Source organism: Myripristis murdjan, chromosome 24, assembly GCF_902150065.1.
Source record: "Myripristis murdjan chromosome 24, fMyrMur1.1, whole genome shotgun sequence".
Classification (NCBI taxonomy): Eukaryota; Metazoa; Chordata; class Actinopteri; order Holocentriformes; family Holocentridae; genus Myripristis; species Myripristis murdjan.
In genome coordinates, this window is record NC_044003.1 from 2,636,241 (window position 1) to 2,657,820 (window position 21,580).

Below are 21,580 nucleotides of genomic sequence, written 5' to 3' on the forward strand. Positions count from 1 at the left end.
TTCACACAGATCTTTAAAGAGGAGCGTGGGCTGCACCAGGACAAGGTTTTCTGCTTCGTCCATCTGAGCGTTCAGGAGTTTCTGGCTGCTGTTCATGTCTTTGTGACATTCATCAACTCTGGAGTCAATCTGCTGTCAGAAGGACAATCAACCTCCCAACTAAAACACCTCTACCAGAGTGCTGTGGACAAGGCCTTACAGAGTCCAAATGGACACCTGGACTTGTTCCTGCGCTTCCTCCTGGGTCTTTCACTGCAGACCAATCAGATCCTCCTTCAAGGCCTGCTGACACAGACAGGAAGTAGCTCACAGACCAATCAAGAAACAGTCCAGTTCATCAAGGAGAAGATCAAGGACAGTCCCTCTCCAGAGAGAAGCATCAACCTGTTCCACTGTCTGAATGAGCTGAATGACCATTCTCTAGTGGAGGAGATCCAACAGCACCTGAGTTTAGGACGTCTCTCCACAGTCAAACTGTCCCCTGCTCAGTGGTCAGCTCTGGTCTTCATCTTACTGACATCAGAAGACGATCTGGAGGTGTTTGACCTGAAGAAATACTCTGCTTCAGAGGAGGCTCTTCTGGGGCTGCTGCCACTGATCAAAGCCTCCAAGAAATCTGTGTAGGTTCATCGATAACTGGATATATTTACCACATAACATATTGTTATTTCCACAAGAGAAAAGTAGTTTGATGTATTTTTCATCTTCAGGCTGAGTGGCTGTAATCTGTCAGAGAGAAGCTGTGCAGCTCTGGCCTCAGTTCTCAGCTCCCAGTCCTCTAGTCTGAGAGAGCTGGACCTGAGTAACAACGAGCTGCAGGATTCAGGAGTGACGCTGCTCTCTGCTGGACTGGAGAGTCCACACTGCAGACTGGAGACTCTCAGGTCAGGATTCCTCAACCTGCTCACCACATGACCAGTTCAGTCCTGATTTACATGCAGCTTCATTTCACCGATCAAAATCCTAACCTGTGTAGGTTTTTGTGAAAACACAAAGCAGATGATGAGGTGGACTGATTGTGTTTGTGATGGTGTGCAGGCTGTCAGGCTGTCTGCTCACACAGGAAGGCTGTGCTTCTCTGGCCTCAGCTCTGAGCTCCAACCCCTCCCATCTGAGAGAGCTGGACCTGAGCTACAATCATCCAGGAGACTCAGGAGTGACGCTGCTCTCTGCTGGACTGGAGGATCCAACCTGGAGACTGGAGGCTCTCAGGTTTGGAGAGACACAAACAATGTCTTACAGAGGCCTGAGCAATATTGTTTCATGTTTAATGGTGGATGCAAGTGATGTGGTCTGCTAAATCCTTCATAGGGAAGGTTATTTACTGCTCATGTTTCCATCCTCAAAGAGAATCTGCTGCTCTGACTCTGTTTCTTCCTCCAGGGTGGACCATGGTGGAGAGCAGTGGTTGAAACCAGGTCTGAGGAAGTGTAAGTGTGGATTTAGTTTGACTCGTGAAAACAAAGCAGCAAACATTCAGCTTTTTAGATGCTGCAGCTGCAGTTTCTGCTGCTTGTTCTCAGCTGCTTTTACCTGTTGAACCAAACAAAATCACATTTGATGCTCCACCACAAAGACAATATTTATTCCTTTAATATTTACACATTTTACAAACAAATTTTTACATATTTCTCTAGTGTCCATACAGTCAAAACAGTGAACACACTCACCTAAACACTTAATTATTTTATTAAACCATCTGTGCATTTCATTTTTTTTTTAGCCAAGAAAACCACAGATATAATTTTTAAAACTCTAAACAGAAAAGTGGAGCTGAGTTGGTGGAAGGAGAAAGGGTCCAGTGGAAGGAGAAACTAAGTACAGTTGATCTGATTCAATTTCATTGAGATGCCTATGACCTGGATGAATGACAATATGCATAGACATATTTAGTTTGTGTATAAATGGCTCTTGAAGATGTAAAGTTAATTTCCACAGCAGTTTGTGACGTCCATTCATTCAGATCCTGCTGTGAATGAAGAGGACAGCTGACACAATGTGTCATCATCAAAGTGTTAACAAATCAATAATCATACTGGTAATAAATCAGCAGAAAATAACCACAGCAGGTCTGTTGTGTCTTGTTCTCTCCATCAGATTCCTGTGAACTCAAACTGGACACAAACACAACAAACAGACACCTCTTCCTGTCTGAGGACAACAGGAAGGTGACAGGAGTGAGAGAGGAGCAGCCATATCCTGATCACCCAGAGAGGTTTGAGGACTGGTGGCAGATGCTGTGTAGTGATGGTCTGACTGGTCACTGCTACTGCGAGATCGAATGGGAGGGAAGGGTTTATTTAGGAGTGACTTACAGAGGAATCAGCAGGAAAGGAAACAGTGATGACTGTGCGCTTGGCAGGAATGACAAGTCCTGGAGTCTGGACTGCCATGGTGGTGGTTTCACTGCTAGACACAATAACAGATATACAAAAATCCCTGTCCCCTCCTCCTCTAACAGAGTGGCAGTGTATCTGGACTGGCCTGCTGGCTCTGTGTCCTTCTACAGCGTCTCCTCTGACACACTGATCCACCTCCACACCTTCAACAGCACCTTCACTGAGCCTCTGTACCCGGGGTTTGGTTTCTGGGTAGATGACTCCTCAGTGTCTCTGTGTGACATTTGAGGAGTGAGAGTCGCCTCCTGTGTGGAGAAACACACACACATGACGTGATGTTTTCATGGCCACATGCAGGGAAATCCTGTCCAGTTGGCAGCAGCATCACCTGAGCCTCCACCATGTGATTTATCTGCTGCTCCTTGTGGCCTGGTACATGTCGCTGAAACATCTACAAAGTTCAAACAGTGAAGCAGTGAACACAAAAGTAGCGTCTGTAGGAATGACAGGAAGATCCAGTAGCTGTCCACCTCAGTGACTCCAGCCATATTTCTAGTCTAGGTTTCATTGACATAGAACGGGTCAGTCTGCCACCTAGAGGCCAAAATCATGAACTGCATCTAAAAAGAGGTGAAGCGTACTGGATACACACCTTAAAAACTCTGTTCCCACATGAACGTAATGATGAATTAGTTCTCAATGTGAGGCTCTGGTTTTCTTCTTTCACTGAATTGTGTTCAGTCTCTGCCACTTTGACTCTCAATGTTTGTATTCATAATTCTGGGATCTTTATATAGAAGCTGAGCCTACTGTTTTTTACATGATGCTTATAATTGATGACTTCACAGGTTCCGTTCCATGAGGGTTTATATAATTTGACATTTATCTGATTTTTTATTCTGTTAATACTGTTTATGTTGTTAATAAACCTCTGTGGTGCTTCAGATTTCTTTGTTTGGCTTTCACCTGTTCTTGCTATAGTTCTGCTCCTCTGCTCACCTCATGCAGTATTTTTCCATTCACCCCACCTCTTCTCCACTCTGACTGCCAGCCACACCCATTTCATCAAGGCAACTCTGCTCACCTGCTCCACTCAGCCTGCCACCTCGTCAGCCCAACTCCACTCACCTGCTTTCAATGACTGACTGGCTCAGTATAAAGACTCCTGCTCTCCACACACTCACTGCTAAATTGTTCTTTGCTCTCTCAATGCAAGACTCTTCAGCACTTTTCCCTGGACTGATTACCTGTCGCCAAACTTGCCTGCCTTTGACCAGCCTATCCTGCCTGAACCCTGGAAATTGCCTCAGCCTTCCATCCCCGACCATGAGTTCTGCCTGCGCCCTCCTGGTCTCTGTCTGTCTGCCTGTCCCTGTGGCTGTTTGGCAGGTTTCTGCTTCATTGCAACGGTGTGAGTTTTCTGTTCGACTTGCCTGTTACCTGGACTGACTTTGATTGTGTCGCCACACTCATCTTGGAGTGTGCATTGTGTGGACTTCTTACCGGCTGGTTTTCTGATCCCTCGCCTGGCTCTGGACCCACTGCCACATCAGAGACATTTGTGTACTGAACTGTTTACGTTGCCTCTGCATTTATCTGTCAGAACTACAACCCTCATTAAAAGTCACTTCTGACGATACCTGTGGTCTGTTGTGCTGCTATTGTGTCCTAACCGCACCCGTAACAGTTCTATATTTTTTTAATGCTAGTGTCACCTACTATTTCTATTTCCATACTAACCATCTGAAACTTGAGAACTGACAAAAAACTAGTAAATTTGGAATCAGTATCATGAAGCATATCTTTGACAATTAATTGGAAAACCATACACAAATATCAGGAAATAAGCAAAATAATTGCCAGGAAATCATTAAAAACAGTTATAAGAGCAATTTATAAAACAAAAAATGAAACAAAGTGAATTTTGTTGAGGATGAAATCAAAGCCAGTTTTTTGATACTGATAGGAAAACGGCACACATCCTGTCATGGAAAGCTTGTTGTCATCAATCAGCTGTGTGTCAAGGTGTTGGCTCTGCTATGGAACTGGCTGGGAAGAGAGAGAGGAGGTTCCCCGCCTCTAGAACCACTCTGTCTGGAGAACATGACAGCCCCACCAAAGCTAAGAGGTAAGACGAGGATCTCTGACTGTCCATGACTGTTCTCCATCTCAGAGCTCAGCAGGCAAATCAGCACAGCAGCTTTATTCACAGGCAAAGCTCTGTGTTGAAGGCCTGAACCTGAACCTGAGCGGGGTGGGTCACTCACCTGTGAATAAAAACAACATTCAAATGAGTGCAGCTGTGTTTCTGAACCAGCAGAGTGAAACAGACTGAAGAAATAAAGGGCGGTGATGATGTGAAAAAGGTACGAGGTGGCCGGCCGGCGAGATTATAATCTCACCTCAAGTGGAGGAGGAGGCGGAGGATTTTATACGTCACGAGAAAATCCTCTCCCTTCTCTGGAGTCAGAACGTGGAAATGTTCTGTGTTTTAGGAAGAAAGTTGTTTTTTTCTCCGTTCTTAACTCGGATTTGACATTTTGGAGGTGAGACGTTTTTCACCTAGTAACAACCTGCTGGGAATATCACTCCAGTTACAATAGAGACCAGTGATGCACAGTGGAATAAATGCATACATTTGTAAGTAGATAAATACATTGGATTAGGTGATTAGGTGTTTGGCTAAAAGGGTGTTTTAGGTTCAGTTTTTTCCTCTTTCAGCTCCTTAGTTAACTTTTTTTTTTTTATCTCCAAATCTCTCTTTACATCTTTCAGCCTCTTTAACCTGGATTTGATTTTGTGTTTTGTGTCCAGATTTTAATGTGGAAGTCTAATTCTTGTATTTTTCTTTTGCAGCTGCTGGAGGAGAACATGGTCACCTTTGTGAAGAAGGAGATAATTCCAGATTACTCAGAATGCTCAGAGAGGCAGAGGGAGAATGAAAAGGTGTTGGACGGTGAGGAGGAAGAGCAGAGGTGGAGCAGCAGAGAGGCTTTTCTGCAGATCACATTGCACTTCCTGAGGAGAATGAAGCAGGAGGAGCTGGCTGTGCGTCTGCAGAGCAGTAAGAGGCTTTGAACTCCTTTAAAGTGACAGTTCAGATTCCATGCAAGTCTCATGCATCCACCAAGTTTGGTTGGTTTCAGTTTCACTTTGAGCTCTCTTTCCAGCCAGCTGTTTTCAAAATAAAAGCACGGTTGTCCGTTGTTGCTCTGCCACTATGTCACCACACAGTGGCGCTCAACCAGAGTGCCACTGTGTGGTGACATATTTATTATTCATATTTGGTTCCCACCAAATAATGTAAAACTTCAGTTAAATGCAGAGTCAAACTGCCAATCAAATCAAAACAGTTGTGGTGAGTCAGGCTGTTTGACCTGTTTTAACCGACCACTTTTTGACAGATTTGACAGAGGCATATTTCTCCCAACCAGCAGGGGGCAGCTTTTCTTCCTCCTGCTTGCTTGGCAAAAAGCAGCTTCCCTGGGACGGCGGTGGCTTATGGTGGTGACACTAATGTTTAAAGAAGTGTTGTCAAAGTAACTCTTGGACCAATAAGGATGGACAGTGCTGCTAGCTCCTCCTAAAAGTTTCAGGAACTACGGTTCTACTATCACCTGCTGGGTTCACAACACATCCCACTAAGTTCTTTCTGTCAAAAACGGCCAACAGACACATTTACAAGGAAATATTCATATTTCTCCCATTCAACCCAGGGGCGCCGCCAAGGATTTTGGGCCCCATGAAAAGCAATCTTATTGGGCCCTTGTATAGCCGGTCAATAGGCTGGCGAAAAATTTTGATGCTATTTTATATAAAACTATGCATTTTAATGATATTTTTGACTATCATTCCCATATTTGTGAAAAGAACAACATGATAGTTACTTGGTTACTGCTCACTGTCTCCCTTGTAGTCCTGCATGCAGGTCTAATTTATCTCCAAAACTGTAGACTCACAGGTGGTGGCATTGGATTTGGGATGAAAAAATACATATATGAGGCTATATGGTGGTTGCAATTTAATCTTCTGATTTCCAGAAAATATAAACATTTCTCTGATTGTATTGAGAGCAGTAACTCAGTCTGCATGCACCAGAAATTTTCTCCTCTGTTCCTACTGCAAAGCAGGGGGGTGAGAGTCCCAAACTACTGACCAAACATTCTATTTCAGTGATAGCTGAATTTGAACTATATTATATATATATACAAATACATATACATATTTATACAAAGTATACCACACAAATCCTTGTTTAAATCACAATCTGAATCGACTGGTATATATATATATATATATATATTCATCCCCATAAAGTTAGAACAAGGCATTTAAAAAGGGCAAAAAACGCATAATAAGAATAAGAAGAATTTAGCTCCTGGGTTACAACACAAATTCACAAAAAGAGTACAGAAATGAAAATTACAGAAACCCTAAATGCCACTGTGTGTGTCATCTAGACAATGACAGGCAGAATAATAAGAATCACTTCACTGTCATGGTTAACAACAAAGTGTGATAATGAATTAACAATGCCCTCTTGTCCAGGCGGGGAAATGAACCCCTGGTCTCTTGCATGGCAGGCGGAAATACTATCCGCTCTGCCATCGGGACTTATGTATTTTACTTGCAGTTGGGCGGATTCTCCCTTCATGTTGATAACTTACGAAAAGCTATTTTTGGGGGGCCCCTGTCAGGCAAGGGCCCTTGGAATTGTCCTAATTTTTCCCCCATACACGGCGCCCCTGCGTCCAGGAAACTCGGTTCCCGTCTAGCTGAGTCCAGGGAAGTATAATCTACTTGGAAATTATGTTTAAATCTGATAATGAACTATTCCTGAACGTCCTGCTCGTCGTTACCCCTGACGCCATCTCCACACCTGCCCATGCGCACTCTCGTCCGTGCATCACTTCCCCCCATTTAACACCTCCCGTGTGGAAATAATAACGGCTGCTGACAAACAGCCCAAAAATGTAGCATTCTATAACTTAAACAATAATCGAACACATAAGTCTGAAGCTACACCTGGAGGCTGACAGTGGTGCCTCTGGTAGCCACCAGTCCCAGTCCTGATGATGATGCCCTACGAATGAGGCGATCATGGTTTTCAGCGTCCTGTTGACCCTCTCTGTTAGATTGGTCTGCGGGTGGTAGCCTACGCTGTGGTGAGCTTCTGGGTCACACCCCATGATTCACACAAACTGGACATCGCTTGACTTGTGAATTGGGGGCCACGATCTGACACCAGGTATGTGGGAACCCCCCAACGAGTGAAGATGTCATTCTTTAAGATCTGACAGTCCTTTGGGGTTTTCGCGTCCTTCTGTGCGAACAGTTCCACCAACTTGCTGAAGTAGTCTACCACCACCATCAGGACTAAATTCCGGGCTTTACTAAGTGGGAAAGGCCCCATGAAGTCCACCCCTATCATCTCACCCGCTGCTTTGACTTCTGTTGACTGGAACTGACCAGCTGGCTTGTTGCTAACGCCTTTGTACTGTTGGCAGGTATGGCATGCTCTGACATGACTCCAAATGTCCTGGCGGACTGACGGCCACCATGCCACCTCTAGAATTTTCAGGAGTGTCTTCATCCTTCCTAGATGACCTCCGAATGGGCTGTCGTGGTAGTACGCCAGAAACTCGGACTAGCCTGGCTGGAACCACCAACTGATAGTTGTATCCACTGTATTTCGAAGGTACACCCCGATATATAACACACCTTGCTGCAGTTGGTGGTGAATGAGGCCTGGTGTGGGCTGGTCAGTGGTGTCCAGACTGAGTTCCTGGCACAGAGCGTCCGCCTTCTGAGCCTTTTCAATGTCCTGGAGGGAACTGGGTAGGGCGGACCAGTAGACATTGCCTGGTTGTGGTGGGGTTGCACGTGACAGAGCATCAGGAATGACATTACAGCAGCCATTCTTGTAGTGGGCCCGAAAGGAGAATGCCTGTAACTGCAGAGTTCACCTGGTGAGACGGGAGGATGCTTTGGGACAGTTGAATGCCCAAGCCAGCGCACTGTGGTCCGTGAAGACATCAAACGTAGCCCCTTCCAGGTAGTGACGCCATTTTTCCACAGCCCATACCACAGCGAGACATTCCTTCTCAGAGGTGGAATACCTCAATTCAGCACCATGGAGAGCTCTTGAAGCGAAGGCAATGGGTCTTTCATCTCTGTCTATGCTCTGCGTCAGGATAGCTCCCAGAGGTCTTTAGTGAACTTGAAGGAGTTGGCGATAAAGGCAGCTCGTTTACGTGCCCTCTCGCATCGCTGCCTCCGATGCTACTCTGCACGGTGGAGAACCCTGATCTTCTTCCGTAGGATGCACATTAACTGGGCCAGGCCAATGCGTTCCTCTTCTCCTGCCACCTTGTGCTGGGACTTCAGGGCTTTAATCTCCTTCCTGACGTTGTGAATCTTCACAGCTCTCTGGTTCTTTGAGTATGATGTTCTGGAGCTTTTTTTCTCCTTCTCGCCAAACCGTTCAGCTGCAATGTTGACAATGATCGTTGTTATGGCTTGAAGTTTCCAGTCAGCCTCTCCCTTTTCCATTGCCTCCAGAATTTGGTCGACATCGTCGTCAAACTGCTTCCACAGTGAAGTCATGGTAGATGCAGGCCATTTAATCCGCCTCCGGTCTGATTAAATGCTCGGGGGATTACTTGACAACACTTGAAGGTTCTGGGCACTATGGGGTGATTCCGGGCCTAGCCCCTCCTGTGTCTCACCAGGTTGACCGCCTGTGCATTGTGTTGCTTCTGCACCCAGTGAACACTTCGTCTTCCCTTGGTGGCTCTTTAAACCGTAGATGTTCTTGAAGACTTTACAACAACATGAAAACTGCTTGCTCATAGTCATTTGTCAGTTGCCGGCTGGGGTGCTCATCCTCCCCCACTCTCGGGCAACCCTGGGGGTATTTTTCCATTGAGTTCATTGTAGCTTGGTTGGGCGTCCTCCTCTCAGAGAACACAGATTGGGTTGCCAACCCATTCTGCCCCGGTTGCAGTCTCTCCGAGCTGTCACTGACTCTCACCACACTATTCATGGTTGTCTTCCAGTCTTTCCTGGCTGTCACTGATGACTCAGGGTGTTCACTGTGTAGATACATCTGCTGATGCCTCTGGACACATCTTCAGCCACACATTAACTGTAGGCAAAACGAGGCGATGCATGAGGCATTTTTTGAATAAAGGTTACACCAAGGAATTAAAACTTGAAAATGTTAAACTAATAGATAAATAGAATAATGACATCTCTGTTCTTTGATGTCTTTATTATAGATTATTATAACTATAAAGAAATACATAATGTCCAATTGTAGTTTAGTTTGTGTATAAATGGCTCTTACAGATGTAAAGTAAATTTCCACAACAGTTTATGACATCCATTCATTCAGATCCTGCTGTGAATGAAGAGGACCACTGACACAATGTGTCATCATCAAAGTGTTAACAAATCGATAATCAAATTCTTAATTAATCAGCAGATAATAACCACAGCAGGTCTGCTGTGTCCTGTGCTCTCCATCAGATTCCTGTGAACCCAAGCTGGACACAAACACAGCAAACAGAGTCCTGTCTGAGGAAAACAGGAAGGCGACAGCAGTGAGAGAAGAGCAGCCATATCCTGATCTCCCAGAGAGGTTTGACTTCTGGCCACAGATCCTGTGTAGAGATGGTCTGACCGGTCGCTGCTACTGGGACATCGAGTGGAAAGGATGGATTGATATGTCAGTGACTTACAGAGGAATCGGCAGGAAAGAAAACAGTGATGACTGTGCACTTGGCAGGAATGACAAGTCCTGGAGTCTGATCTGCTCTGATGATTGTGGTTTCTCTGTCAGGCACAATAGGGAGTTTAAGCAAAGGCGGATTGTGTGGCGGCTATGGCAACCGGTAATGGCTCTCTCCCGACGCTCTTGCCGTAGCTGTCAAATCCACAGTAGTCATTAAGCAAACTACCGAGACAGCGGCAGCGTTTTCCTCAGCGTTAACGCTATGCAGTTTTATTTATTAAAAGTGTTACACTCATAGTGAGTGCTTTCAAGTTTTTTTTGCTATTCAAATGTATTGTCATTATAAAGTGCAGGCAGAGAGCAAAATGGAAAGAAGTGTGCATTTCGGACCATAATTGAAGGATTTAATTAATAATAATAATAATGATGAATTATTGACAATTAAGCACACATCTGATCGGAGTGTGAAGTGATAGTTCAGTGCGTGTCCTGCATGACGTGCAAGAACACATTTAAGTTCAGAAGTATGAGGAAAACTATTTAACTGACACGCCTATATCACGTGTTGTAGCAACTACGTGAGAATGATCCTTTCGCTGTTGTAGATCAGGCTACTATGGCAGACCACGACGGCTGAAGTCTCGATCAGCAGAGCGCAGATCCATTTCCGGTTGCCATAGCCGCCTCACAAACCGCCGTTGCTTAAACTCCCTACTAACAGACAGGCAGCCATCCCTGTCTCCTCCTCCTCTAACAGAGTGGCAGTGTATCTGGTCTGGCCTGCTGGCTCTCTGTCCTTCTATGAGAAATCATGAGAAATATTCTGGGATGTATATGCAGGGTGCGAAATAAGGGGGAGCTAAGGGGAGCACAGCTCCCCTAGTGGTGACATGAGCTCCCCTGGGCTTCATGTCACCTGCGTACTGACCAATTTTGTTCTCACCACCTTGCGTATGTTTGTGAATCATAATCATTCTAAATTGACAGACGCGTGCTCGCAATTTGTGATTAGCATACTAACATGCCCCCATTACTGCATATAAGGAGACCACTTGCCTAGAGTTGATTCATGAATGAAGGAAGCGCTTATGTGAGGAGAGAAGTAGTGTCGGGTGATTTAGACACTCCAGAGAATAGCCAGTGCCCCTCTGGCCGCTAGCGGCGCCCCTCCAGCAGATGGCGCCCTATGCAACTGCCTATACCATCTATGCCAAAAGCCGGCCCTGTGGGTGATCATTATAGGCCAAATCAATTAAATGAAAGCCAAAACTGTTAAGCCTACATTTCGTAATGTACATTGTCATATATTCCTTTGTAAACTAGAACTGTTGTTATTGTTGAATATTTTAATTGTCACAATGATGAGGGTGAAAGTGTGTCAATTTCAGGACTGCCGGATCTGGTTGATTATTATTATCAGTTGATTATTGATTGTGCAATGCCGCGATTCGCAGTTAATCGTGCTGCGCGCATTAAACAATTTTGCGGAAGCAGGAGAACGGCATGATTTACGTCGTATCCACGTTCGCGCGCTGCGTGCGTGACCGTGCATGTGCTCGTGCGTGAGCGCCCCTACCGTACTGGAGCACACCCCCTCCAACTGTGCAATTTTAAGTTGATTTAATTAAACAGTCAAACGTGACTTTGGTGGTCCGTGGATTAATTTTTATTATGTTTTATACAGCGTTAGTAAGAGGTGTAGGCTATTAATTCAGGCATAGGACTGTGTGCAGTAGGCCTAGCTATTGTTAAGGTGTGCATATGAAGTGGTTCACACTACCCCACCCCACCCCACACCACCGCCGCCGCCGGCTACCCCGCACACCGTGGTATAATTCGCACACTGTGTATATGTTAATACTATATGTTATTGTTAGGTATTTTATGTTACCTGCTTGGGTATTCTGTTAATATTGCTAATATTGTTGTGGTCCTTCAGATTTCCGTGACATGTGACTGATCAAATTGAAACATTGTCTTTTTTAATAAAGTTCTAGCTCCAGGTAAGAGACAGTGTGTGGCTTACTTAGAACAAACATCGATTAATGCACTCAGACACATCATCAGTGATGTTTCCCAGGGTCATAAGGTGTTAAATAATGATAAATAATGAGCAGCAGTGTAAACAGTACATTGCACAAGTCCCATGAAGTGGAGTGGCGTTTCAGTGTTTTATGGCACAAGGATAAAAAGCTATATGTCCTTATAGTGCTGGCCTGTAAGGACATATAGCGCCTCCCAGAGGGCAGCAGTCCTGGCTTATGCTTACTGCACGTTGTCGGCATCTGGCGCTGTACATGTGCTGACTTCCTGACTCTCTACAGGGCCTTTTTGTCAGCCTTGGTGCAGCTTTTAAACCACATCAGGATGTTGTGGCTGATGATACTGTGCACAGAACATTTGCAAAAAGACAACAGCAGTTCCTGGAACAGATCAAGTTTCCTCAGTGACCCCAGAAAGTACACACACTGCTGTGCATTTTCTTAAGGGAGGTGGTGTTGATATTGTATTGTATTGTATTGTAAATCTTTATTGTCCAAGAAGGGCAATTCAGGTGCAGCACATGAAACCCACATGGAAACACAAAATTACACAAATACAGGGCAGAAGATGACTCCTGGTGTAAAGGGTCAGTGAGGACAGATGATGCCTCTCTGATTAAGTGTCTATTGTTTAGTGCACCCCTTTAATCTTAGAACAGGTATTCACCACTCTCTGACACACTCTGATCCACCCCCACACCTTCAACAGCACCTTCACTGAACCTCTGTACCCAGGGTTTGGGCTCTGGGTAGATGACTCCTCAGTGTCTCTGTGTGAATTAGTTCTCAATGTGAGGCTCTGATGGTGATGGTGTGGGGGTGTTTTGCTGGTGACACTGTTGGGGATTTATTCAAAATTGAAGGCACACTGAACCAGCATGACTACCACAGCATCCTGCAGCGACATGCCATCCCATCCGGTTTGCGTTTAGTTGGACCATCATGTATTTTTCAACAGGACAATGACCCCAAACACACCTCCAGGCTGTGTAAGGGCTATTTGACCAAGAAGGAGAGTGATGGAGTGCTGCGGCAGATGACCTGGCCTCCACAGTCACCGGACCTGAACCCAATGGAGATAGTTTGGGGTGAGCTGGACCGCAGAGTGAAGGCAAAGGGGCCAACAAGTGCTAAACACCTCTGGGAACTCCTTCAAGACTGTTGGAAAACCATTTCAGGTGACTACCTCTTGAAGCTCATCGAGAGAATGCCAAGAGTGTGCAAAGCAGTAATCAGAGCAAAGGGTGGCTATTTTGAAGAAACTAGAATATAAAACATATTTTCAGTTATTTCACCTTTTTTTGTTAAGTACATAACTCCACATGTGTTCATTCATAGTTTTGATTCCTTCAGTGAGAATCTACAATGTAAATAGTCATGAAAATAAAGAAAACTCATCGAATGAGAAGGTGTGTCCAAACTTTTGGCCTGTACAGTATATATATATATATATATATATATATATATATATATAATGGGACATTTCTTTGATTGTTTATTCTCTTAATATTGTTAATCTTGCTGTGGTGCATCAGATTTCTTTGACAGGTGACTGTGCCCTGTATAAGAACGTGTCAGTCACCTGCTGTTCACATCTGAAAAAGATCCTGAACAGACTGAACCGTTGTCTTGTTTAATAAAGTTTTATTTGCAAGTTTGAGGCAGTGTGTGGGATTTTCTGTACGATTTCTACATGCCTTCTCTCTGACACATTGCAAAGCTTGTTTACAAGTGCACAGAAGTATTTTCTGACACTGTCCAGGTGAATGAAATCCTTCTCTTATGTCTTTGGAGCGACCCACCTGAAGATCTATATCAACCAGGAGAGGCACAAAGCTGTGGGACCAGGTCAGAGGTCAGTCACAGTGGACAGAGCTTCCTGCCGGTATTCTTTAGCTACAGCTTCCTAAAACGAATGTCTTTGGAGCGACCCACCTGAAGATCTCTGACCAGCACCAGAGATCACTTATTAAATCACTGCCTACAGGTAAATTACAGAAAACCATTTTGTGTCTCTCATCCACTTTTGTTTTTACATACTGTAAGAGCCATATTTGTTTACATTGGTTACCAAGGTTACCAGTGCATGGACAAGGCCAAGGGCCAGATTTTTAATCAGGGTCCAATCAAGCACAGGTGTTGCTGATTCGGGGAGGCACACAGTTTTAGACTGTGCTCAGTGTGTGGTTGTGAGTGTATGTACTTTGAGTTATTTATGTAAACGTTATGTCGTAAGTGAAGGACATTTATTTGTTTTGTTTAGAAAATAAATCATTTTATTTCAATGCTACTTAAAGTTTGGACAATCACTATGTTTGACGCAAGTCAGAACAAACCCAGTCAGCAGCCAGTAGGGCTAAAGTGTAGGACTCAGCCACTACACACATTTTATTGTAATTGTTTCTTATGAAGTCAACAAAAATGATTATGTAAAATGCAGAGCAATCAATCAGTTTGATTTCACATGCTGAATCACCGTGCAGCATCGTCCCAATACACTTTACAACTGAAAAGAAAACATCGGACAAAACATACAGCAAGCAAATAAAAGAATAATTAAACCAACAGCAGAGTTAGAGGGATGTTAAAGAGGCGTTGGACCCGACTAAGTTCTTGGGTATACGCTGGACTGAAGTGAATAAAGGCAAATTTTCAGTCTTGATGTGGAGATTTGAACTGAACCTGCTTCCTTAACATGTAATGGGAGGCCACTGCAGAGAAAAGGGGCTCGGTGGGCAAATTCTCTGCAGCCGACTGATTTTTTGTTGACTGAAGGAACGACCAGGAGACCAACATCAATAGAGCAAAGACGATAATGTAATTAGCTCAGATAGGTGAGGTGGTGCAAGTCCATGTAAGACCTTCTAAGTTCAGAGAAGAACCTTAAAGGTAGCTCGATAGCTGCATCTTCTAAAAATGCAGCAGAACATCCCAGAAATCACTCAGAAAAACCCTTGGGCTACAGACAGCACACATATAATTAACTAGCCGACTTCCATGCCTGACCATGTGACCTTTTTGTACAAATTATACCAAAGATGACAACATGCAACAATTTCAACACTACAGCTGAAGGCAAACATGGAAAAAACAAGCCTGCCCTTCTCATAGATTGTTAGTCGAGGCTGGTTTGTGCTGTTTATGTGCATTAGATGTGGGACAGTAATTTCGTTGTAAAGTTTTAACCGTTCCTGAGAAGGCTATGAAGTCAGGCTCTCTGTCCAACTCCAACATGTATAGTTCAAGCAAAATATGATATAAGTTGACAGAAAATGGGTAGAATTACAAGATTAGCTGTAGGACTGAACTGGTTGTTGAGGAAACAGTTTTATATTAATAGAGTGTATTGCAATGAAATTATATGATGTGGGCCTGGAGGATTATCCCAAATGCCAAAACTTAATTTGGAAACATTAGGAATGTGTCAGGTGGTGAAGAGCAACAAGAGAGTTTGAACCTTGCCACGACCACAGACGGCTTTCTGAAGTGCACCACTTCTGTCAGCATTTCTGTCCAACTTGACTTTGTGACAGCAGCTCCAGACCAAGTCAAGCATCTCCTGCATTTAGTCCTCCTCCTTCACACAACACGTCTTTCCTCCATAGAGTTAGTTCCCACCATGTGAGGAACAATGGATGGAAGGGGCTCATTCAGGACCTTGCTTGTCAAATTAAACTGGACTCTGTGATTATTGTCATGAGAAACACGGTGAAGCGACTTATTTTGTAATGAGAAAATGAGAAAATGTCTGAAATGATAAGAAAGTGTAGATTTGAAATCCATCTGTGTCTCCCAGGTGAGAGGCGTGGTGTTCAGGTTTATATTGTCTGGACTGATGGAAAGGATTGAGAGAAGTTCCCTTCATGTCCACTTGGTGGCGCTCCTGCTCCGTAAACAGAATGGGAAAGTGAACGCAGAGCCTCTTCCTGCTCTGAATCAGTGCCATTCCGTCTGTTCTCAAAGTGCAGATTGTTCAGTCGACTGGAGTTGTGTGAAAGTGCTCAGCAGTCAGAAAGTGAACAGGAGAGCAGAGCAGAGACTGTGAAGCAGCTGGACTCCACTGGACTCCCCGCTCTCACTGCAGGTGAGGACAGGCTGCTCGGTGTGTGTGTGTGTGTGTGTGTGTGTGTGTGTGTGAACCTCTCCTGGTTTCTGTGGCTCAAAACTTTTATAAGACATTTATTTTGTCTACTTCCGCTCTCTCTGTTTACTGTCTACCTCGCTCTACCATGTCTCTCTCACTGCGCCCCCTCCCCCACTCTCTCTTCTTTCCTGTCTGTGAGATGCACCTGTTCAGACGGAAACCCTAGATTTGTGAAACTCCCACTGCTCATCAAACTCTCGTGGTGCCGTCAGTATTAACGTTAATATTAGAGCAAAGTAAAGCATCACTGTGCTGAATCTAGTGTGCATGTGTGAGAGTTTCACAAATCTAGGGTTACCATATAACACTATCCTCTGAGAAAAATATTATGAGGAAGACACACACACACACACACACACACACACTGGACTGACGCAGTGAAGCAAAGCATGTGTTTCCACATTTTCATATTCATTGTGTCATAATTTTCAACATTGATGTCTGACACTGAAGACAAAATCAACTTTATCTGAAATGTTTAAAATGTGTTTTTTAGTGGTGAGCAAAGTCAGAGTCAGGTACGTTGTGATCTGAACTCATTTCATCAGGAAAAATTTACACCACAGTGTGTCACCTACTATTTCCATACTGACCCTCTGAAACCTGAGCATTTATATCTTAAAAAAGCAGAAAAAATAGTAAGAAATTTGGAATCAGTATCATGAAGCATATCTTTGACAATTAACTGGTAAAAAAACATACACAAATATCAGGAAATAAGCAAAATAATTGCCAAGAAATCAGTAAAAAAAAAAAAAAAAAAGCAATTTATAAAACAAAAAATAAAACAAAGTGAATTTTGTTGAGAGGACGAAATCAAAGCCAGTTTTTTGATACTGACAGGAAGACAGCACACATCCTGTCATGGAAAGCTTGTTGTCATCAATCAGCTGCTGTGTTTGTGTCAAGGTGTTGGCTCTGCTATGGAACCGACTAGAACCACTCTGTCTGGAGAACATGACAGCCAGACCAAAGCTCAGAGGTAAGACGAGGATCTCTGACTGTCCATGACTATTCTCCATCTCAGAGCTCAGCAGGCAAATCAGCACAGCAGCATTATTCACAGGAAAAGCTCTGTGTGTGTTGTGTTGAAGGCCTGAACCTGAACCTGGACCTGGACCTGGACCTGAGTCCAGCTGTGTGTCCATGAAGAGTGACGAGTCTGTGGATCGTCATATAACATTTACAGATAAAGATGGTTCTGAGAAAACGTAAGTCATTATCATCTCAGCATGTCAGCTTCACTAAGAGAGTAAAATGTTCTTTATAAAGCCACATGAGCTTCACTGTGTTGCTGATGTTTCTATCAGGATCCAGCAGCAGAGAGCAGACTCCCCTGAGTCCAGCTGTGTGTCCATGAGGAGCGAACAGTCTATGGATAAACATATTCACTTCAAACACAGACAGCGCTCTGTGGATGATGGGTAATTATTTCAAACTGATGATAAAACAGATGTTTGTTTTTTTCAGATTCCTTAGTGAATTGGTTCCTCCCTTCAGTCTCTGTTGACTGACTTTCCTCTTTCAAAACATTTAAAATGTAGTATGTGTGAGTATGTGTGTGTGTGTGTGTGTGTGTGTGTGTGTGTGTGTGTGTGTGTGTGTGTGTGTGTGTGTGTGTTATGGTGAAAAGGAAAGGTCTGTATAACTGGACTGGGTTATAGTAACTGTGGCCACCAGGGGGCATCAGTCAAAATGCATCACAGCCTAGATGTTCCTCTGGTTGTTTATTAAACAACAAAGAGCATGTGGTTCTGAAACAGATATAACAAAATAACGAGTAACAGTCTTAATTAATTTTATATCACCACATGATTAAATGTATTACAGATATACAGTTCAAAGGGTATGAATTCACAGGTTGAGTAGTATTCATGTTCTGGTAAATGGTGACATTAAATGCCTACTGTAAAGCAGCAATAAAATCCAGAGTAAATTAATAACCAAGGAAATATAGTCAGACACAGTTAGTGCGGAAACCAACACAGAGTAACAACATTCAAAAGTACAACTGACAACAAATGTCAGGGCCACTGACGAGTTGCTGCAGGCACACACTCTTAGCATCAACTGAGAAAAGGCACAGTGAATGTGATTACTGTAAGTACACTATCTATATACAAACACTGCAGGCCTTCCACATCCGCACTCTCTTCCAAACGTTTATCAACTAACATCAGCCGTCTTCTTCCTCAGCCAGAGGGGGGCGCAGTGTGGCTCTGACTGGCTGCAGATATAGTCCTTCATCACTGTGTGTGTGTGTGTGTGTGTGTGTGTGTGTGTGTGTGTGTGTCCTCCACAGAGTCCAGCAGCAGAGCTCAGAGGTTCCCAGTGCTCAGTCTACCCAGCAGCATCAAACAGACCTGGCCTCCATATTTATGGTGTGTAAATGTACAACAACATACCAACTGAAAAACAACCATTCTGCTCAGAATCGTCTCCGTGCTGCTCTCTTTACATCTTTCAGCCTCTTTGACCTGGATTTGATTTGGTGTTTTGTGTCCAGATTTTAATGTGGAAGTCTGATTCTTTTCTTTTTCTGTTGCAGCTGCTGGAGGAGAACATGGTCACCTTTGTGAAGAAGGAGCTGAAAAACCTCCAGAGGTCTCTGAGGCCAGATTACCCAGAATGCTTAGAGAGGCAGAGGGAGGATGAGGAGGTGTTGGACAGTGAGGAGGAAGAGCAGAGGTGGAGCAGCAGAGAGGCTTTTCTGCAGATCACACTGCACTTCCTGAGGAGAATGAAGCAGGAGGAGCTGGCTGAGCGTCTGCAGAGCAGTAAGAGGCTTTGAACTCCTTTAAAGTGACAGTTCAGATTCCATGCAAGTCTCATGCATCCACCAAGTCTGGTTGGTTTCAGTTTCACTTTGAGCTCTCTTTTCAGCCTGTTTGTTTACAAAATAACAGAACTGTGTTCTGCTGCCACTGTGTCACCATGCAGTGGCGCTCTAGTTCCATATCGAACTTATGTGGGTCACATGGGGTCCCGGTAAATGCTGTAAAACTTAAGTTAAACACAGAGTAATACAGCCAATCAAATCAAAACATTTGTGATGAGTCAAGCTGTTTGACCTTTTTTAACCTCGCTCATGTGGACAGTTTATGGCAGCTTCTGTTGCTTTTTACACATGAGCGTTTTTGTCCCAGCCAGCAGGGGGCAGCTTTTCTTCCTACTGCTGCCTTGGCAAAAAGAAGCTTCTTCTTTTCACATTGTGTCCTGCCGGCTTCCCTGGGACGGCAGCACTGTGCTGTTTGTTAAACTGTCAAATTTATTCTCCTCAAATCCTGATCCGGACATGCAGCTCTTTGTTTATCTCTGCAGTCTGTCATAAAAGCTCCTGAAACTCAGGTTGTACTATCACCCCCAATCTGGGCCCAAATGAGGTTCCAGGAACTTTACCAGTATCTGTCGTAGCCATGGAAATGATTCAAGAACCTGTGAAACAGCCTTCACAACACACCCCATTAAGTTCTTACTGTCAAAAGGGGCCAACAAATGCATTTATCAGGAAATATTCATATTTCTCACATTTAATATATCATCCATTTGTTGATGTTGTTTACTCATTCAGGGACTCCCGCAGGGTGCCAACGTGAACTCAGATCTAACCTGAAGAAGAAGTTTGAGTGTGTGTTTGAGGGGATTGCTAAAGCAGGAAACCCAACACCTCTGAATCAGATCTACACAGAGCTGTACATCACAGAGGGAGGGAGTGGAGAGCTCAATGAGGAACATGAGGTCAGACAGATTGAAACAGCATCCAGGAAACCAGCCAGACCAGAAACATCAATCAAATGTGAAGACATCTTTAAACCTTTACCTGGAAGAGATCAACCAATCAGAACAGTGATGACAACGGGGGTGGCTGGCATTGGGAAAACAGTCTTAACACAGAAGTTCACTCTGGACTGGGCTGAACACAAAGCCAACCAGCATGTCCACTTCACATTTCCATTCACTTTCAGAGAGCTGAATCTGCTGAGAGGGAAAAAGTTGAGCTTGGTGGAACTTCTCCATCACTTCTTTACTGAGACCAAAGAAGCGGGAATCAGCAGGTTTGAGCAGTTCCAGGTTGTGTTGATCTTTGATGGTCTGGATGAGTGTCGACTTCCTCTGGACTTCAAGAACAACCAGATCCTGACTGATGTTACAGAGTCCACCTCAGTGGACGTTCTGCTGACAAACCTCATCAAGGGGAACCTGCTTCTCTCTGCTCGCCTCTGGATAACCACACGACCCGCAGCGGCCAATCAGATCCCTCCTGAGTGTGTTGGCATGGTGACAGAGGTGAGAGGCTTCACTGACCCACAGAAGGAGGAATACTTCAGGAAGAGATTCAGAGATGAGAAGCAGGCCAGCAGAATCATCTCCCACATCAAGACGTCACGAAGCCTCCACATCATGTGCCACATCCCAGTCTTCTGCTGGATCACTGCTACAGTTCTGGAGGATGTGTTGAAAACCAGTGAGGGAGGAGACCTGCCCAAGACCCTGACTGAGATCTACATCCACTTCCTGGTGGTTCAGTCCAAAGTGCAGAACATCAAGTATCATGGGAGAGCTGAGACAGATCCACACTGGACTCCAGAAACCAGGGAAATGATCCTGTCTCTGGGAAAACTGGCTTTTGAGGAGCTGGAGAAAGGCAACCTGATCTTCTATGAAGCAGACCTGGCAGAGTGTGGCATTGATATCAGAGCAGCCTCAGTGTACTCAGGAGTGTTTACACAGATCTTTAAAGAGGAGCGTGGGCTGTACCAGGACAAGGTTTTCTGCTTCGTCCATCTGAGCATTCAGGAGTTTCTGGCTGCTGTTCATGTCTTTGTGACATTCAACAACTCTGGAGTCAATCTGCTGTCAGAAGAACAATCAGCCTCCCAACTAAAACACCTCTACCAGAGTGCTGTGGACAAGGCCTTACAGAGTCCAAATGGACACCTGGACTTGTTCCTGCGCTTCCTCCTGGGTCTTTCACTGCCGACCAATCAGACTCTCCTACGAGGCCTGCTGACACAGACAGGAAGTAGCTCACAGACCAATCAGGAAACAGTCCAGTTCATCAAGGAGAAGATCAGGGACAATCCCTCTCCAGACAGAAGCATCAACCTGTTCCACTGTCTGAATGAGCTGAATGACCATTCTCTAGTGGAGGAGATCCAACAGCACCTGAGTTCAGGACGTCTCTCCACAATCAAACTGTCTCCTGCTCAGTGGTCAGCTCTGGTCTTCATCTTACTGACATCAGAAGAAGATCTAGAGGTGTTTGACCTGAAGAAATACTCTGCTTCAGAGGAGGCTCTTCTGGGGCTGCTGCCACTGG

At 44.5% G+C, this 21,580-nt stretch overlaps 1 protein-coding gene and 1 long non-coding RNA gene across 2 annotated transcripts in view; both read left to right on the forward strand.

Moving 5' to 3' along the window:
• Positions 1–21,580, forward strand: part of LOC115356571 (NLR family CARD domain-containing protein 3-like) — a gene marked incomplete at its 3' end in the record, with an annotated part of 111,967 nt that overhangs the window by 89,353 nt on the left and 1,034 nt on the right. The window contains exon 18 of the mRNA XM_030047785.1: positions 1,039–1,212. Within this exon, the coding sequence (XP_029903645.1) occupies positions 1,039–1,212 (174 nt within the window). The remainder of the gene's footprint in view (positions 1–1,038; positions 1,213–21,580) is intronic.
• LOC115356467 (uncharacterized) lies at positions 2,323–21,070 on the forward strand. The gene is made up of 3 exons (XR_003927973.1): positions 2,323–2,397; positions 4,839–4,844; positions 21,061–21,070. It is a non-coding gene; the product is annotated as an uncharacterized LOC115356467 (long non-coding RNA).